This window comes from Tachyglossus aculeatus, chromosome X1 (genome assembly GCF_015852505.1).
Source record: "Tachyglossus aculeatus isolate mTacAcu1 chromosome X1, mTacAcu1.pri, whole genome shotgun sequence".
In the NCBI taxonomy this organism is placed as follows: domain Eukaryota; kingdom Metazoa; phylum Chordata; class Mammalia; order Monotremata; family Tachyglossidae; genus Tachyglossus; species Tachyglossus aculeatus.
The window spans coordinates 106,948,164-106,968,825 of record NC_052101.1 but is presented as its reverse complement, the minus strand read 5'-3'; the positions used below and the strand labels follow the sequence as shown (position 1 = coordinate 106,968,825).

Sequence of the window (20,662 nt, the reverse complement as noted above, 5' to 3'; positions counted from 1 at the left end):
AATAAATGTGGCTTCATAAAGTTGGTTTATAAAAGATCCAGATTAGCAACACCAGAAAAATACAATAAATTATGATTACTCTGCTCTAGAGTTTCAATCACGTAACATTTGCTTTGCACTACCGAAATGGGTTTAACTTGGTCACATTATACCAAAGGTAAATGTTCTGGGATTAACAACCTTTGCCTAAAAGTAGTGTCCAGTTGGTAGAAACCTTGAGAAAGATTCATGTGTTTAATCATTTTGTTGACTGTCAAAAGGTTCAAATTCCCAGTGTAAAAGAAGAAGATGAGAAATTATTCCTCATTTTCCCATGCAAAATAGTTTGGCTGTGACATTTCCCTTTCATAACTCTACTTTTTCTTTTTATGGAGAGGAGACTATTCATTGCTCTGATACTTGAATTTTAAGAGTTGTCCAAAGCTAAACCAGAACTATGTCTGTGTTCTGCTAATAATGGTAATAATAATATTAATAATAACAATAATAATAATGTTTGAGAGCTTGCTATGTGCCGATAGATAAAATACAAGCAGGTCTGGACACAGTCCATGTTCCTCATAGGGCTCACAATCCAAGAGAGAGGGAAAACAGGTTTTTTATCCCCATTTTATAGATAAGGTAATAGAAGCAAAGAAGTGAAGTTACTTTCTTAAATTCAGACATCGGGAAAATTGTGGAGATAGGATTAGAATGGTATAGACCTAATGCCATTATGAACTAATAATATGGTTGAATTAAACTAAATGATGATTAATTTGCAGAAATCTAGCCCAAATCTAGAAGACTGAGTATATGTGTCCATCATTTCTCATTATACTGATTAGTTAAATGCCTAATAGCAGATCCAGAAAACCATCTATACTATGAACTGCTGCCCAGAGCATGTTCTTGAACTTTTGTGTTCTCTTTTCCTCAAAATCCTTCACTGGCTTCCCATGTCCCTCTGCATCAAACAGAATCTCTTCATCTACATATTCCCCAATTTGCTGTCTTCATTAATCCCAAGACAACCTTTTAGCTGTACATCACTCTCAACTCTCCCTTCTCCTCTTACCCCTGTCATTCCCCTGCTTTGGAATGCCCTCCATGCATCAGACAGACCATTACTTTCCCTACATTCGAAGCCCTCCTGAAAGTCCACCTCCTTCAACAAGTCTTCCCTGATTAGTTTTTTTATGATATTTGTAAAACACTTACTATGTGTCAAACACTGTTCTAAACGCTGGGATAGGTACAAGTTAATTAGGTTGGGATTAGTTTCCAGCACCCTATATCATATCAGTCATCTAGAAGACTTATGAACTTTTATCCATTCTCAGCACTTATGCTATATATATTCAATTGTACCTTCAGTTATTTATTTTGATTGTAAACTTTGTAAATTATTTTAGGTCTAGCTCTCCTTTTAGGGTATAAGCTCCTTTTAAGCAGAGAATGTTGTTTTTACTTTCCAAGTACTTAGCACAGTGCACTGTACTCGGTAAACCTCAATAAATGCTATTATCTATCTACCGGCAATCAATCAAATTTATTGATTATTCTGTACAGACTAATGTAATAAGTGCTTGGAAGAGTGCAATAGAGTGAGTAGACATGATTTCTGTCACCAGTGATCTCCTTCTTAGCCAAATCCAACAGCCTCTCCCTCCATCCTAATCCTCCTTTATCTCTCAGCCACCTTCGATACTGTTGACAACCCCCTTCTCCTGGAAACAATATCCAACCTCGGCTTCACTGACACTGTCCTCTCCTGGTTCTCCTCCTATCTCTCTGGCCACTCATTCTCAGTCTCTTTCATGGACTCCTCCTCTTCCTCCCACCTGCTAAATATGGGGGTCCCACAAGGTTCAGTTCTGGGTCCCCTCCTAGCCTCCATCTACACCCACTCCCTTGGAGAACTCATTTGCTTATGGCTTCAACTACCACCTCTATGTGGCTCTCCCCCTTCTAGACTGTGAGCCTGTTGTTGGGTAGGGACCATCTCTATATGTTCCCGACTTGTACTTCCCAAGCGCTTAGTACAGTGCTCTGCACACAGTAAGTGCTCAATAAATACGATTGAATGAATGAATGAATACACAAATCTACATCTCCAGCCCTGATCTCTTTCCCTCTCTGCAGTCTTGCATTTCCTCCTGCCTTCAAAACATCTCTACTTGAATATCCTCCCATCACCTCCAACTTAATATATCTAAAACTGAACTCCTTGTCTTCCCACTCAAACCCTGTCCTCCCCTAACTTTCCCATCACTGTAGATGGCACCACCGTTCTTCCTGTCTCACAAGCCCATAACCTCTCTCTCGTTCAACCCACCTATTTAATCCATCAGTAAATCCTGTCGATTCCACCTTCACAACACTGCTAAAATCCAACCTTTCCTCTCTATCCAAATTGCTACCACATTAATCAAATCATTAATCCTACCCTGACTTTATTACTGTAACAGCCTCCTTGCTGACCCCCCTGCTTCCTGTCTCTCCCCTCTCCAGTCCATGCTTCACGCTGCTGTCTGGATCACTTTTCTACAGAAAAGTCCGGGACATGTTTCCCCACTCCTCAAGAAACTCCAGTGGTTGCCCACCCACCTCTGAATCAAACAAAAACTCCTCACAATTGGCTTTAAAGCACTCAATCACCTGGCCCCCTCTTACCTCACCTTACTGCTCTCCTACTACATCTCACACTGCACACTTCTCTCCTCTAATGCTAACCTTCACTGTACCTCGATCTCCTCTATTTTGCCGCCAACCTCTTGCCCACATCCTGCCTCTGACCTTGAATGTGCTCCCTCCTCGTATCCAACAGACAATCACTCGTTCCCCTTCAAAGCCTTACTGCAGGCATATCTCCTCCAAGAGGTCTTCCCTGACTAAGCCCTCCTTTCCCCATCTCCTTTTCCCTTCTGCATCACCCTTACTTGCTCCCTTAATCCATTCCCTTCTCCCAGCCCTCCAGCACTTATATACATATCTGTAATTTATTTATTTGTATTGATGTCTGTCTCCCCCTCTAGACTGCAGCTTGTTGTGGGCAGGGAATGTGTCTGTTTATTGTTATATTGTACTTTCCCAAGCACGTAGCACAGTGCTTTGTGCACAGTAAGTGCTCAATAATATGATTGAATGAATGCCTTCAAGGAGCTTACAATATAGTGGGGAGGTGGGAGGGGAGACCTGCAACTGAGCCTAAAGACATGTACAAAAGTGCTCTGGAGGAAGAGGGGATAGGTGTACCTAAGGGCTTATGGAGTGTGGATTTAAGTGTCTATGTGCATACCACTGTCATCATCACTATTCATGATATGGAGAATCAATTAATCAGTCAATCAATGATTTTTTTGAGCACTTACTGTGAGCAGAGCATTGTAACAAGAGTTTTGGGAGAGTACAATACAGTTTCTAGACATGATCTCTGCCTACAAGGAGCTCCTTAAAATATTAGAAAACATTTTAAATCAAACAAAACCAGGAAGAGAAACATAATTTTCCAAATATTTTAAAATGAATGCACAGCTACCAAATAAGTGAAATCAAAAAGTACTGTTTTTCGCTTTTTAGAAACCTTTGAATTTAATTATAGAAATTTGCAGTATTAGATGTTTCTTTCAAATTAATAATCAAATACGTTTGTACTCAACTGTTTGTTAATGTTTATTAAAGTGATGAGAATGATTGCAGCTCTCAGAAGAATGAATGCCTACATTTGCATATTCAATACTTTCCCCGAAAATAACTACTTATGTTTCAACAATAATTGCTGGAGATATAAATGAGCTAAGAACACAGTAAATTGTGATGCTGAGTCAAATGAGTTCATTTAATGGGTTTGATTAAATAAATATTTCATTTCTCATTCATTGATAACTTTTAAAGTATACAGAGCAGAAAGATTGGGTTAAAACAGTTCTGATCAAGATTCCATGAGTAAATTATTTGTTGCTCAACAGCTATTAGACAAAAAAAATGAACCCAACTACATATATGTAAAACCGTGTAAACAAAAATATCATTACAGAAGATCATTGTAGCATTGTTTATTCTAATGAAGATATTAGACTAAGTAATTGTATCTCTATTTCACTGGAAGTTGTCTGCAGGGGTTAGGTAATAGATTGAATACAATTCAATTGCATTATAGCTAAGAAAATCAAATGCTACTCTAATCACTTTAGAAATGAATAACATCTATCAGTCTTTAATAAGCAAATTTTCATCTCAATTCTCCCAAATGAAATATTTAATTTGAAAAAATCAAGGCTCATATGCTCTGGTTTCCTTGCCACCATTATATTTTGGCAATAAAATAGACCCCCCAAAAAATATTTCAACACCCTAACTGAAGGCACTTCATATTGATTGCAAACATTATTCCTGAAGGAAAATATTCTTTGTCCCATTTTACATATGAGGGAATTAAGAGTCAGAGAGAATATATGCTAACACCCCAAATTTAGCCCTAAATCAATGGAACCATGAATAAATTCTAGTCCTAAACTCAAAAAAGAAGAGAGAACTCTCTAATGAACCTAAAACAGATGCTGACATAATTAGATATCCACAACATTGCTCAAAAGCCATATTTATACTGGGTCAAAGAGGGCACACACAGTTTACATTGGACAATTCTTGGTCCTGTCTACTCCGCTCTTGGCCTATATTCGTGGTTTGAAGCTGCCACGAAACTGAGCAACAGGTAGTGGTAGTTTTCAAATCAAATTATATGGAAAGAATCAGGAAATTGCCTTCATTTTTTAGGTAGGGGAAAGAGTGGAAAGAGCATGGGAATGAGAGAAAGGAGACTTGGGCTCTAGTCCTGGCTCTGCCTAGTGACTGACCTTGCACAAGTCACTTGCTGCTCTCTGCCTCAGTTTGCTTATCTGCAAAATGGGGATAAAATACATATTATCCCTTCCTCTTAGACCATGAGTCCCAGGTGGGACAGGAACTCTGACGTGATTATCTTGAATCTACATCAGCTTTACACATAGTAAGTACTCAATAACCATTACCATTATTATTACTATTATTAGGTAGATGTAGACATTCCAAAGGCCAGTGATTTTTCTTAGGCAGATTAATGAACCTGAATTTCAATTGGCACATTTGATAGAAACAAAAAAGAGATTAATAGAGAATTTCATTTTGACAACATTTCTCTTAAGAAATGTTGACTTTTTAAATGTAACTTTTCTTAAACAGAGGTTATTAAAAATAAGAGAACTTATAAAATTTAAATTTAGTTTTCCATCTCCTTGAATCACATTTATATTTCACTTAACATCTGATAATCAGTTTTGTCCTCATGATCAGATCTCTAGGGAAAATAGTCTGTAATAAACAATCATATGAGTTGTATAAAATGAAAACTCCATGTGCCTACAATATATTTTTTTATTTCATCTACGTACTACTCACACACACTCATCTTCATCCCTTGTGTAGTCTACTTATTTTCAAACTATGAGAAATAATAAAAAATGGGCAACCAGATGTACATCAAATATATATATATGACAGCTATGGGAATAAAATGACAAAAAAAATGTTTCTAATCTAATAAGAAACTGGGGTAAATGACTGGACTAAACTCAAGGCAAAGCAGAAATGTAATCAGATTGTGATTATGACCCACTGTGTTCTAAACTTACTTTGCAATCTATTGGGTAAGGTTTGTGTCTCATTTAGATCTAATTTATAAAATGATCTGGAGTGTTATTCATTAGGAAATAGAAGGTGATTCACTAGTGTGAATATGAAGTAGAGCTATACAGCTGCATTTTAGTTCTTGACTTGCTTAATGGAAGTGAATCTATTGTTTAAATGAGTTTTCAAAAAATTGTTGATTGGTTTAAAGCTTGATTTTAATTACAGAGTAAAATATTCTTCCCACTAAATTTTTGCACTCATTTCTAAAAATATATATCTTCCCAATGGAGTGCCAGATAAAATGAATTGTTCAGGTTTTATAAACCTTGAAAAAGAAATGCCTAGTCAACCATTCAGTATGCTCTTGGTTCAAGTCATCAAATACATTGCTAGCAAACTAGACTTCAATGGGTGGTGGAATTTTTAACCAGCCCATGCTCCTAATGTCAGATTGACGTGGAAGAAGCATAGACAATAAACCTTCACGCAGTTGAAACTTTTTTGGGTCACTTTGTTAGCTAGAAAATGAGATTGCAGAAGCCAGGCATTAGCAAAAATATGAGTATATATATATATATATATATATATATGTATATTATATGTGGGTATATATACACATGATTGAAAATATGTACATATTGAAAATATATGCACACATTATTCATTGACTATACATATATGCACTTACACATATATGTATTGTCAACAAATAATATGTGGCACAACAGCAAATCATAAAGTGAATCTTTCCTGATCCCTACATTGAGGTTTTTCTTTCACTTACAAAATAGTTAACCCATTAATCTAAAAAGTATGTGTGTGCATTTTTCTAATTCTTTGATCAAGTCCATTTTTCATCTTGACACATTCATCATCATTAGTCATAGGATAAGTAGTACCATGGAAGGTTCATTTATCTGATAACAGAAAAGCACATCTCACATCTGAACCATTTTTGTTGCTATGTCTAAGCCTGTGATTATTTGAGGACAATAATGTTTTGAAGACTGATGAACACAGCAGAGTTGAACTGCCTTGACAGAAGTCAGGGGAACATATTGCTGAGCTGATCTGTTTCACCCACAGGGTGAGACTACTGAGAGATTTCCTGCTGATCTATTTGCTGATAGGTTTGATTGCAGTTGTGTAAACATTAATGTTGGGGGAAAATGCTGTAGTTTCTGCTTGAAACCTTGAGGGCAAGGACAAGAACAGAGCTTTGCGCACAGCAGGTACTCAATACATATTGCTGAGCGAATGAGTGAAATCTAACAAAGCTTCCTTGAGGCTACTGGGCATGCACAGCTTTAAGATCTGGTTTTAATTCTCTCTCAGAGCAAAGGAAGCAAGGCAGAGATGGGAGCAAAGAAAGGTTTCACTGGCTAAACTTGAATGGAGAAAAGGGGCAATGGGTGTTGGTTCTTTTCTGGCTAAATCCGCTAAGTGAGCCAAATGCTTTGCTCTTTTTTGCTCTTTCCCTATCTCCTAATTCTCCTTCACACACAGAAAGAGTCCACTTTGGTCTTAAATTAATTAAAATTCAAAACCTGCTACTGCTGTCTGGGCTTTCCTGGAAAAGGGTCAAGTTCGATCCATTTGATCATTAAGGCAAGTTCATGTATCAATGTTGTGGGTTTGTGCTGTCACTCTGTTTCCTTTTCAATCATGTGGGCAGAAAGAAAGGACCTTGAGCAAAAACCTCACTTGGACACACAAGATAATTAAACATTATACATTTAGATCAGTTAAACAAAGAAAGCCGAATGGCCTAGCGGGAAGGGCACATGACTGGAGGCCAGGAGACCCGAGTGCAGATCCAAACGCTGTAACAGGCCTACTGTATGACCTTGGCCAAGTCACTTAATCACTCCAGGCCTCAGTTTTCTCATCTGTAAAATGCGGATAAAATCATCTGTGAGTTCCATGTAGGATGGGGACTGGTTCTGATTACAAATCTTTGTATCTAAACCTCAGCACATAGTGAGCACTTAATCAATAAATCATATTTATTGAGCTCTTACTGTATGCAGAACACTGTACTAAGCACTTGGGAGAGTACAATATAACAGAGTTGGTGGACACGTTTTCGTCCCACAAGATTACATTCTAGAGGGAGAGGCAGACATCAATTATAAATAAATTATGTATACATATATAAGTGATGTGGGGCTGAAAGAGGGGTGAATAAAGGGTGCAAATCTAAGTGAAAGGGTGACGGAGAAGGGAGTGGGAGAAGAGGAAACCAGGGCCTAGTTGGGGAAGGCTTCTTGCGTAAAATGTGCATTTAATAAGGCTTTGAAGGTAGGGAGACATGAAGGAGGAGGGCAGACTGTACTAATTAAAAAGAATAAAACATTTGTGTCTATCTCCTCCATTAGATTGCAACCTTCTTGAGGATAGAGGTTGCATCTTTTCCTCTTTTGTTCTCTCCCAAGCACTTAGTTCAGCGTTTTGTACACAGCAAGACAATCAAATCAATGGCATTTATAAATTGCTAAGCATTTGGGAGAGTACAATACAGTTGGTAGACAAAATTTCTGACTTCAAGGAATTTACAAATGGAGTTCTTAATAAATATTACTGATTAATTTTACGAGCATGCAAACATCATTCATAATCATAAATTGAAGCTACTTCATTTGAGCTCTCTGAAAGCTACATTAACTCTCTCAGATCATTCCAAGTATCTTCTAGTGCTCTGAAACCATGAAATGCCCACAGATGCCTTCCTTACACTCACGGAGTCCTTTCTGTATATGGTAAAACAGTCATAGCCGAAGTATATGCTGAATTATTCTGTTCTACCCAACTGATTTTTTTTCATAACAATAACTTCTGAAATCAGCAAAGTTTTATTTCCTCTTATAGCGCATGTAACCATGTTTCCAAACTCCCTTGATGTGGATTTTATACAACCTCTCCTGTTCAAATAACAAGGATTTACAATTTTTCAGTCAGGAATCAATAAATTAAGACTGAAGGGCTAACACAATGTAGGTAGTAGTTAAAACATGGTCATTACTACCAGGCCACGATTGAGTTTACAGTAGAACAACTTTTGTGACTGCATTTTAAATAATAAACTAGATATTGATTTGGATTTTCAATCTTAATACTGTACCTGTAATGTGGTGTAGGCTTGCCTCTGGCTTCACAATTTAGAGTTATTTTTTTATCCTCTGAATCAACAGGGAAAATCTGGTGGCTGGGTTCTCTGATGAACACTGGGCCTTGTAATTCCACATCACCTGTATAAATGGTATAGATACATATGAAAAGTCAAGTTTATTTCAGTGAAATCTGAGTAGCGAGAAAAAGGTCAATTAGAGCACAAGTTAAAAGACTAGTGACTCACGTTCACTTATAAGAAAACTTACAGGTTCCCTACGTATAAGTGTTAATTCAACAAAAATTGGTAATAAAAATTAAATACACCATTCAAGGTACAAAATTGACTTTTCACCAAAAATGAAATTAACTTGGGCTGCATCTATGCTCTTTCCATTATTTTGTCAATTCTACATTCCCAATGTTGCCTTGTACTTGAAGAGGCTTGATTTACTTGTATCCACTTCAGCGTTTAGTACAGTGTCTGGTACATAGTAAGCGCTTAACAAATACCACAGTTATTATTATTATTCAAGTAGGAAGCACATATTGACCAGGAAATGCCCTCCTTCGAATCCAAACCATGCCTATCTACCGAATGGTTATAATACTACTTTCTTTGGTCTGCTGGGCAATTCTTCCTAAAAAGCGAAAAGCTAAAACAAGATCCAAATATGATAGCAATTAAAAAAGAATTATTCCCCTGAAATTTTTAAAAATATAATCTTAATCATCTAGCAAAACCTGAAAGAAAAATAAGCCTTAGGACACTATTCCAGATAACAACTGAATGTGGGATCCACCACACTGTTCTTCTTCTTGTTCTCTACTGATGTTCATTCATTCATTCAGTCGTATTTAATGAGCACTTACTGTGTGCAGAGCACTATACTAAGCGCTTAAGAAGTAAAATCGGCAACATATAGAAACGGCCCCTACCCAACAATGGGCTCACAGTCTAGAAGATGTTCAATTCTTCACTGCTGTCATCATGAACAAGAATACTCTTTGGGAAATGTATAGCACGTATATTCAAAGAGGTAAAAATCACCATAAATCCAATGTTTCTTTTTTAACCATCAGCAAAGGCTAAATCACCAAGGGTTCTCACAACTTCACTCTGTCTGATACAGAGGACATTGGGTGGGACCACATTATCAGGCTTAGGGCCATGGGCTGAAAGAGGCTGTGCTACATGAGAAGCAGCATGGTCTAATAATAATAATAATGATGGCATTTATTAAGCATTTACTATGTGCAAAGCACTGTTCTAAGTGCTAGGGAGGTTACAAGGTGAGCAGGTTGTCCCATGAGGGGCTCATAGTCAACCCCCATTTTACAGATGAGGTAACTGAGGCCCAGAGAAGTGAAGTGACTTGCCCAAAGTCACACAGCTGACAATTGGCGGAGCCGGGATATGAACCCATGAACTCTGACTCCAAAGCCCATGCTCTTTCCACAGAGCCATGCTGCTTCTCCACGCTGCTTCTCCATCTATTGGGAAAGAGCTTGGGCCTGGGGCTCAGAAGACCTGGGTTCTAATCTTGACTCTACCACCTGCTAGCTGTGTGACCTTGGGCAAGTCACTTCACTTATCTGTGCCTCCTTATCCTCAACTCTAAAAATGGGGTTTCAGTACCTGCTTTCTCTCCTACTTTGACTGTGAAACCCATGTAGAACAAAAACTGTGACCGGATTAACGTGAATCTATACCAGTGCTTAGAACAATGCTTGACCCCTAGTAAGCACTTCACAAATACCATAGTAATAATATTAATACTAATAATATACAACCATGTCCAGACCTCTTTAGTCCTGCAAAATGCATTTACCTGGGGATCAGAGGCTAGGCTGTGCTGCCCTGCCGTGCCCCCCCCATCCATATTTTATATCTCACCTCCCCAGCTGTCCTTTCAAAAACAAAAACAACAACCTTAGTCATCTGTTCCTAATGATCTTCAAATTCTCAATCCCCAAATAGTCTTCACCAAGTATCAAAGGCAGCTGGTGTGTTTGGATAGTCACTCTTCCTGTCTCTATCACTATGACTTTGTGTCTCTCTCTTTCCTTGTACCCACACCCAATTATAAATATTCAAAAGGACAAAACTAGACCCCCTGTGAATAACACTGCCTGAGAACATATTAAGAAAATATCTTGTCATGTGTAACCAAGTGAATTCAATGTAACAGATAGATGTATGTTAAACTTTACTTTTTGTGACAGGAAAATTGTTTTGATATGCTAGCCTGGCTCCTGAGCTCCACTTTAGTTTTACAATATAGAATAAAAGGTATATAACATTTCAGAACGAGACCGATAAGTCCCCAAATCTAATCCTGAGGTAATTTTCTTAACACCCACAGGTTGGCAGGAATTGTTTCTTTTGTCTGTAAGTACAGGTTTTATGGAATCCTAAGATAATAACATATAAAGATCAAACTGTGGCAGATCAATTCTAATGGTAACATGCTATACATTTTTATTAATACTGACAATGCAAAATAAATAAGGGAGACCAGCAGTTGCATTATTTTGCCAAATAGAAACGATATTCCCAAAGGAAGAATGATGTCACCTCTGAAGATGAGGAGAAACAAATGGTATCATGTCATCCCTTTCATATATTTATATATAAATATATTATTTATGCACAAATAGACAACCTCAATATTTTTGAATCATGAAAGATCATTTCTTTCTTCAACTTAGAGGAAGTTGAATTAGGGTGAAATTATTCAACGTACTGAATAGACCTTTGACACGGAAATAATGAAATTCCAGCCTAAGCATTTCCCATACCAAATTCCAAGCCAAACCCCACAATTATGCATGAGAATAATTAAAACTCTTTTTGAATCAGCAAAATATTTCTAATAATAATAATAATAACAATGGTATTTATTAAGTGTTTACTATGTACCAAGCACTATTCTATCTAAAACCTGGCTTGGAGGGATAGGTGGCTAAAGAAGGCAGAGAAGGAAAAGATCCTTAAAGTCTTCAAATAGGTGAGACAGATGATTGACCTTAATTTGAAAATGCCCTTGTGGACAAAAATTTCAGAGTCATTGTTTTTTGAGAATGCAGGAAAAAGGCAAAAATGTATTAATTTTGAAATTGAAAGTAAGGATATTATGATCTAGTGGAAAGAGCATGGACCTAGAAGTAATAGAACGTGGGTTTTAATCTTGGTTCTGCCGCTTGCCTGCTGTTTGACCTTCTCTATGTCTCAGTTATCTCATCTGTAAACTGGGGATTAAATTCTTGTTCTTTCTCTGACTAAGACGGAAAGCCCCATATGGGACAATAACAGTGTCTGACCCGATTATCTTGTATATTCCCCAGCACTTAGTACAGTGCTTGGCACATAATAAGTGCTTAACAAATACAACAGAAGCAGCATGGCTTAGTGGAAAGAACCCGGGCTTGGGAGTCAGAGGACGTGGGTTCTAATCCCGGCTTCACCACTTGTCAGTTGTGTGACTTTGGACAAGTCACTTAACTTCTCTGTGCCTCAGTTACCTCATCTGTAAAATGGGGATTAAGACTGTGAGCCCCATGTGGGACAACCTGATAACCTTGTATCTACTCCAGCGTTTAGAACAGTGCTTGGCACATAGTAAGTGCTTAACAAATACTATTATTATTTTTATCATACATTTTCAACCCAATTTCTGGTCCACTCAGATGACGATACTTTGTCTTCTCCCTTCCTCACACAATAAGTGCTCAATAATTATGATTGATTGATTGATCCATAAGGTCACATCCCACCTCAACTACTGCATCAGCCTCCTCACCAATCTCCCTGACTCTAGTCTTGACCCTCTCCAGTCCATAACTGCCCTGACCATTTTTCAAGACTGTCTTTCTGCATGTGTCGCCTTGAAAACCCCTAATGTTGCCCATTCCCCTCAGTATCAAGCATAAACTTCTCCCCACTGGATTGAAAGCACATAATCAGCTCTCCTCCTTCTTCTTATCCACCCTCGTCTCACAAAACCCTAGCTTGCACCCTTCATTCCTCTCAAGTGAACCTACTCACTATGCCCCATTCTCATTTCTCTTGCCATCGACCTCTTGTTCACACTTCCCCTCCCCCTTCACATCTGACGTACCCTAGCAATTCCCATCTTCAAAGCCATTCTTAAGACACATCTCCTTCAATCAATCAATCAATCAATCATTCGTATTTATTGAGCGCTTACTGTGTGCAGAGCACTGTACTGAGCACTTGGGAAGTACAGGAGGCCTGACTTTATTCATCCCCCCATCCCAGTCCCACGGCACTTATGTACATATCTATGTTATTACTTACTACAAATTTATTTATTTATATTGACATCTGTCTCTCCTTTTAGACAGTAAGCTCACTGTGGGCAGGGACTGTGTCTGTTTATTTTTATATTGTACTGTCTCAACCATTTGGTACAGTGCTTTGCAGACGGTAAGCTCTCAATAAATACGGTTGAATCGAATTGAAATTGAAGTGAGGCCTTTCCCAGTTAATTTTTCATCTCCCCACATTATATTCCCCAACTACCAATTCAGCCCTTCTGGGCCCCCTTAGCACTTAAGTACTCAGAACTCCCAAGGCACTTATGTCCATATATAAGATGCAGTATATATGATATATAGGATATATACTCTATTACTTCTATCTGCAATTTCTTTATGTAATTTCTGTCTTGCCACCTTATTGTAAGCTCCTTGATGTTAGAGGTCAGAATCCCTTGGTATTTGCATATTTTTTGTGTACGATTTCGCCTATCCACCATTGGCTGTATGCAACTCACATTCCCCAGCCCCAACCCCATCCCCATCCCCTACTGTCTACTGTCTCTTTTATTAACAATATCCACAGAAATCCCTGCCTCCTCAGTGGTTGGGTGGTCCCCTCCCTCCTTTCCCCAAAGGACCAGATGGCCATGAATTCCACAATCTAATTTGAGTGCTTTAAATGCAGCTGCCACTGGACACCAATGATATCCATGATTTCGCTTCATTTGCTGACAGCCCTCTAACCAATTTTCTGTGAATACCAGAGGACTACCTGCTGTATACTAATTTTATTGTACTCTCTCTCATCAATGTTAAGCACAGTGCTCTGCAAATCCCCAACACTTTGTACAGGGTTTGGCCCATCATAGAACATCAATAAATAATGACAATGGAAAAACAGGTGCACATCCATTTTGAAAAAAAAAAACTTGCAAAATGAGAAAATCTAGAGGTATGCACTTTTTTGACTATAGCTCAATATTTATAGGATTAATCTAGGTGCTAGGTAAGGGCAAGTTTAGGGACTCAACTAGATTTAGCTTTAGTGTAAGAGACGGGAGTCAATCATTTGACTATGAACTATTGAATTTTTGATGGTTCATGTGACAATATTTGATGTTTTGACATTTGATTTTGGATCATTCATAACTACTCACATAACCTATGATTGCCACTGGCTTATTTTATATTTGGAGGATTACATTTCCATTGACTGGTGATATTTCAAGCTGATGAAATTTCATGTTAATTCAACTTTAAATGATTATCAAAAACCTGCTAAACTATATGCTAGAGGGTGGATATAGTTGCTCAGTGGAAAGAGCCCAGGCTTGGGAGTCAGAGGTCGTGGGTTCTAATCCCGCCTCCACCACTTGTCAGCTGTGTGACTTTGGGCAAGTCACTTCACTTCTCTGGGCCTCAGTTCCCTCATCTGTAAAATGGGGTTAAGACTGTGAGCCCCACGTGGCTCAACCTGATCACCTTGTATCTACCCCAGCGCTTGGAACAGTGTTTGACACATAGTAAGCGCTAAACAAATACTATCGTTATTATCATTATTATTATTATTAAGCTGTGGGAAGTTACTAAAGTGAAGAAAATATACATTTTAAAAGTTTTCATAGGAGAAATACTTGTTTTCCTTACTAATGATATATCTTATCTAAACGATAAGTCTGGAGAATTTGAACTACCCTGACATGTTCAAAACAATACTTGAAATGTTTAATGGCAACTAATTTAACAGCAACCTCATGTAATGCAAGAAGAAGTAAAGAGGTTATGTTTATTTTTCTGAAAAATAGTTTCCACAATACACATAGTGAAAACCCAACCAATAGGTCCATTTACTCATTAAAGGTAAACACTCACACTTGCCATTATATTAATATCTACTGTATGTTCAAAGTGTGGAAACTCTTTAAATGATCTTAAGTGTTATTTAAAAAATGATTGATCATGTAACAAATACGTTCTTCTAGTGAACAATTAAATGTTTAAAGGCATTCGTCATTACTGTTGTACAGATCTTTTCAATAAGACTGTCAAGACTTTCTTTGTATTCATTGTATTAATTCCCAAATTTACTTTTATATTTGTTACATAGGCATAATTGGTGTTTAATAACCATCTAAAACTAAAGGTTACCCGTTCAACTCACTGAACAATAAGACATAGAAATGTCTAGGGATTACTATTAAAACAATGGAAGTGAAATTTTGTAGGAAGAAGCATATACCATTGTTAACAACCTCTATTTTTGGTAAAGTTAGTTAATCCAGACACAGAATAATCAGAAAATATAAAATATCTTATTTACTGCCTTATCTATAGTAGGTCTATCAAAAACCTCACAGAGCATTGTTTTTATCTTTGTTGATATTTATCTGTGTTGGAGACCATGCATCAAAGCCCTTTCGCATTACAGGCATGAATAGACTCAGCATTTGATTTTAGGTCTCTGAGAATATCCAAGAGAACTAGGGACTGTCTGATCACAAAGTCAATATCTGACTGATGTCACTAAAGTGGGGCGGCCTCTCCAGAAAATATAATAGCATCCGTTTCCATGCATTTTCCTTGGTCAATCAACATCAATCGTATTTATTGAGCACTTACTATGTGCAGAGCACTGTACTAAGCGCTTGGGAAGTACAAATTGGCAACATATAGAGACAGTCCCTAACCAACAGTGGGCTCACAGTCTAAAAGGGGTCAATGAGTTTTTAATTCACATACTTCTGCAATGTCAACTCTAAATCTGGGAGTTCACAAGAAATGGGGGTCATTATTCTTTGTGGATGCCTATAGTTATCATCTCTTAACTTCCTGCTGTTCTATAAGGTCATAGTTATTTTCTAACTTTTCAGCTTGATTTCTCAATTACTGGATTTTTGTTTATATGTAGGAGCATCTCCCTTTTCTTTAAAAGCAGTCTACCTAGGAATGGAAAGATTACCTAGGCACAAGACTGTGAGCCCCATGTGGAACAGGGACTGTGTCCAACCAGATTTAGTTGTATCTACCTTAATGCTTAGGACAATGCATGGCACCCAGTAAGACCTAAACAAGTACCACTATTACTAGAAAAGCATGCCCTTATCAAATTTGACCTGGCCTGGATTTCCGAAGGTCCTGGGTTCTAATCCCCGCTCTGCCACTTGTCTGTTGTGTGACCTTGGGCAAATCACTTTGTTTCTCTGTGCCTCAGTGACCTCATCTGTAAAATGGGGATTAAGACTGTGAGCCCTATGTGGGACAGGGACTGTGTCCAACCCAATTATCTTGTATCTACCCCAGCATTTAGTATAGTGCCTGGCATATAGTAAGTACTTAACAAATACCATAATTATTCTTCTTATTATTGCTATTCTTTAAAAAGTCTTCAGAGTACTGAAATGAATTCAAAGCCCAGGAAGGAGCATTGGTGAAAACATCATTAATAATAATAATAATAATAATAATAATAATAATAATAGTATTTGTTAAGCACTTACTATGTGCCAAGCACTGTTCTAAGTGCTGGGGGGTGGGGGGGAATACAAGGTAATCAGGTTGTCCCACTTGGGGCTCACAGTCTTAATCCCCATTTTATAGATGAGGGAACTGAGGCACGGAGAAGTTAAGTGACTTGCCCAAAGTCACACAACTGACAAATGGCAGAGCCGGGATTAGAACCCATGACCTCTGACCCCCAGGCCCATGATCTTTCCACTGATCCACGCTGCTTCTCATTAGAGTGCTGGATCCAGTTTTGGTCACCAAATTTCAAAATGATATGAAGGCAATGTAGAGGGCATAGAGAAAAGGAATGCCCATGATGAAAATGATGGAAAATGAATCTAGTACAAAAGGTTAAAGGAATTAGCTTGAAGAAGAGAAAACTAAGGGGTAAATCAACTTTCTTCAAATACTTGACTGGTCCTTCCAAATAGGACCAAACAAGAAATGGGTTCAATTGGATGAGGAGCAATTTTGCTGGTCAAAAGGAAGATCTTCTTGATTATTAGGGTAATTAAAATTTAGAATGGTCTACCAAAGGAGATCGTAGACTCCAACCTTAGAGATCTCAGAGAAAACAATAGTAATCAACTGTCTGTATGGTTGCCTTTCACCTGCATACAGAGATAAGGTTTGACCGTAAATTCTTTCCATGTCTCTTCCAGCTCCATAATCCTATAATATACTTTTATGTGCCATTCCACCGATTGCCTCCAAATATCAAATCCCAAAATCAGAACTCTCCTTTTCATAAAGCAGGTGCTATTCTACCAACTCTGCTGCATTTTACTTTCCCAAGCACTTAATATAGTGCTCTGCACATAGTAAGCACCCAGTAAGTACCACTTATGATGATGATTGTATTCAGATGTAATGTAATGTAATAATGGCATTTGTTAAGCGCTTACTATGTGCAAAGCACTGTTCTAAGCGCTGGGGGGGATACAAGGTGATCAGGTTGTCCCACGTGGGGCTCACAATCTTAATCCCCATTTTACAGATGAGGTAACTGAGGCTCAGAGAAGTTAAGTGACTTGCCCAAGGTCACAGAGCCGATAAGTGGCAGAGCCGGGATTCGAACCCATGACCTCTGACTCCCAAGCCCGGGCTCTTTCCACTGAGCCACGCTGCTTCTCAGATGTGTAAAGATGTGTAAAGTGTGCATATTTGTTTATTGGTATGACATATAGTGTTTGAAATAAAGTGCTTAACAAACACCATTTTAAAAAACAGGCTGAAAAATACCTTCAGTGGAGCAGAAGGTCTTGTATCACCTCTCTGCACATTTCAATGGGGATATTCCCCTGAAGGTGAGTGAAAAACCCAAATGAAATAAAATTGAAATAAGAGCAAAAGTGTGTGAATGCATGTGTGTTTGTGTGTGTGTGTGTGTGTGTGTGTGTGTGTGTGAAGCTCTCCTTCAGGTTTGAAGATGAGGCTACTGATGGAGGCATTTTATCAGTGTGAGAATATGGCTGCAAAGATCCATGAATGATTAACAATACTTGAACACCTTATGTGTGTAAGAATTGCTTCTCACTGCGCTGCTATAATTGCTACCCACAATACCTGACACTTTATCATTGTGTCACAATCTTCTCAAAGCCACTGTTCTAGAGTTACCCCCGTTTCTAATTGTTGTTCACAAAACTATTCAGTCTTCTGCTACTGTCTTCTAATTGTCCACTGCTCTGTTTCATTGTTTAAGGTTTAAGGTTTTTCTTCATTGTGTGGTTAAACTGTTTCTTCTGTCCTAACTGCTTGCAGTTTCAGGAGACAGCTCATTCCAGCTCACCACTCAGGAGTTTGGGGGTGTAACTGTTCAATCAAGGGCAATATTCAGCTCTATGTTTCAGTATTTAATAATAATAATAATAATAATGGCATTTATTAAGTATTTACTATGTGCAAAGTACTGTTCTAATCGCTGGGGAGGTTACAAGATGATCAGGTTGTCCCACGGGGGGCTCACAGTCTTCATCCCCATTTCACAGATGAGGTAACTGAGGCCCAGAGAAGTTATTACTTGCTCGAAGTCACACAGCTGACCCTGTGATTTGAACACATGACAACTAACTCTAAAGCCCCTGCTCTTTCCACTGAGCCACGCTGCTTCTCTATTTAGATCCTTGATTATGTGTAGGGCGAGTCAGCAACAGACTGGCAGCAAGCAAACAAAAGTGGAATTTATTACTGGTCTTTTAGTTTATGCTAAACATAAAAAAAATTAAATTGAGATCACAGAGGCTCCAAAAAAGATTAGTGCCATTTGAACTATGACCAGTTAATCAGCTAAATCCTTCAGGATGCCTGGATAAACATCTTCCTTATTTCCTCGTCTCATCCATTGGAAAGGTGATTTAAACTATGTAGTAGAAGCAGCGTGGCTCAGTGGAAAGAGCCCGGGTTTTGGAGTCAGATGTCATGGGTTCAAATCCCAGCTCTGCCAATGGTCAGCTGTGTGACTTTGGGCAAGTCACTTCACTTCTCTGGGCTTCAGTTACCTCATCTGTAAAATGGGGATTAAGATTGTGAGCCCCTCTGTGGGACAACCTGATCACCTTGTAACCTCCCCAGCACTTAGAACAGTGCTTTGCACATAGTAAGGGCTTAATAAATGCCATTATTATTATTATTATTGGTCACTGGCTTAGTAACAAGGGGGCTGAGCCAGGGAAGAGGATGGTGGGGTATTCTGTGATCCTCACTTCTGCCCCTCCCACAGTAGCATGGTTCTCCTCCCCTCACCACACCCGTCCTCTCTGTTTTCTGGAGGAGTGGCAGCAGTGGCATGACGTGCCCAGAGCCCCTTATTCCTCTTCTCTGGGAGTTATGGCAGCAGATACAACCCTATCCCCCCAGGCCCACCTCAGGAAAAGGGACACAGTTTGGGGGGGGAAGGGGTGAGGCACATGTGGAAATTTCCCACATACCCCCTGCCTATCAGTGTCAGACCATGTCTTGTGGTTGGCAGTTGTTCCAAAGGAATCAGATCCCTTCTGCAGTAACTAATCAGAGGACACAGCTCATTAGTAGATCATAACTCAACCCTTCAACTGGGTGGAGAACGATTATTTAGGGGCTCCCAGAAAAGCCCATTATCCAAAGACACTTCATGCAATTTGCATCCATCACAGAGTCAGGGTTGTTTTTGTTACTGCTTTTTCCTGGAGTACCTCAACCTTGACTATGTATTCTGATGCAGATTTGGGGTCAAAAGTAAATTTTCCTCTAGAAAATTCACTTTAAAAATAGATCTGGTACCATAAAGATACAGTCGTAATCGACATGAAAGTTTTAGGGTTATTTCTATTGGTTCTTTATGACTTCCATTGAATCAGTCTCTAATACAGCGTGGCTCAGTGGAAAGAGCAGGGGCTTGGGAGTCAGAGGTCATGGGTTCTAATCCCAGCTCCATCACTTGTCAGCTGTGTGATTTTGGGCAAGTCACTTAACTTCTCTGGGCCTCAGTACCCTCATCTGTAAAATGGGGCAACCTGATCACCTTGTAACCCCCCCAGTACTTAGAACGGTGCTCGGCACATAGTAAGCACTTAACAAATACCATCGTTATTAATACATGCCAATCCTAAAAAAAAGGTATTCTCATTTCACCCAATCTTCAAACAATGATTCACCAAATTAATATCAATAGGAGGCCCAAGAAAACAGCAGCAGAGAGCTTTCATATGCCTCATGAGAGAAGAAAAAGCATTAGACTCTTTTATATTCCAGTTTACTCATTGTTGATTTTCTCTTTAGTCCTCTAATAGGAGTACTGTTCATAGTAATGGAGTATTTACAATTTGTTTTACTGTGCAATCAACCAAAAAATTCATTTGGGGTCCTCTATACTCCATGGTAAATGTTATTCTTTAACTAAATGATGCCCTTTCAAGAATACATGTTCCATATCCTGTAACAATCAGTTCTTAATACATATTTGCATAATTATATATTAGCCAATATCTTCCACAACTGGTTTGTGCATCTATCATTAAAAGTGAGCATACATGCATAATAACAACAATAATAATTACAATAGGAAGCAGTATGTCTAGTGGACAGAGCACAGAGCACTGTGAGCCCTATGTGGGACAGGGACTGTTTTCAACTGTTA

At 38.5% G+C, this 20,662-nt stretch overlaps 1 protein-coding gene across 2 annotated transcripts in view; it reads right to left on the bottom strand.

Moving 5' to 3' along the window:
- The window catches only part of LOC119950329 (contactin-3-like), a 281,892-nt gene that overhangs the window by 187,995 nt on the left and 73,235 nt on the right, over positions 1 to 20,662 (bottom strand). For both annotated transcript variants that reach the window (XM_038772626.1, XM_038772625.1), the window contains exon 2: positions 8,771 to 8,897. Coding sequence is in view for 1 of the 2 variants with exons in the window: in XM_038772625.1 (XP_038628553.1) it covers positions 8,771 to 8,897 (127 nt within the window). In the remaining variant the exon portion in view is untranslated. The remainder of the gene's footprint in view (positions 1 to 8,770; positions 8,898 to 20,662) is intronic.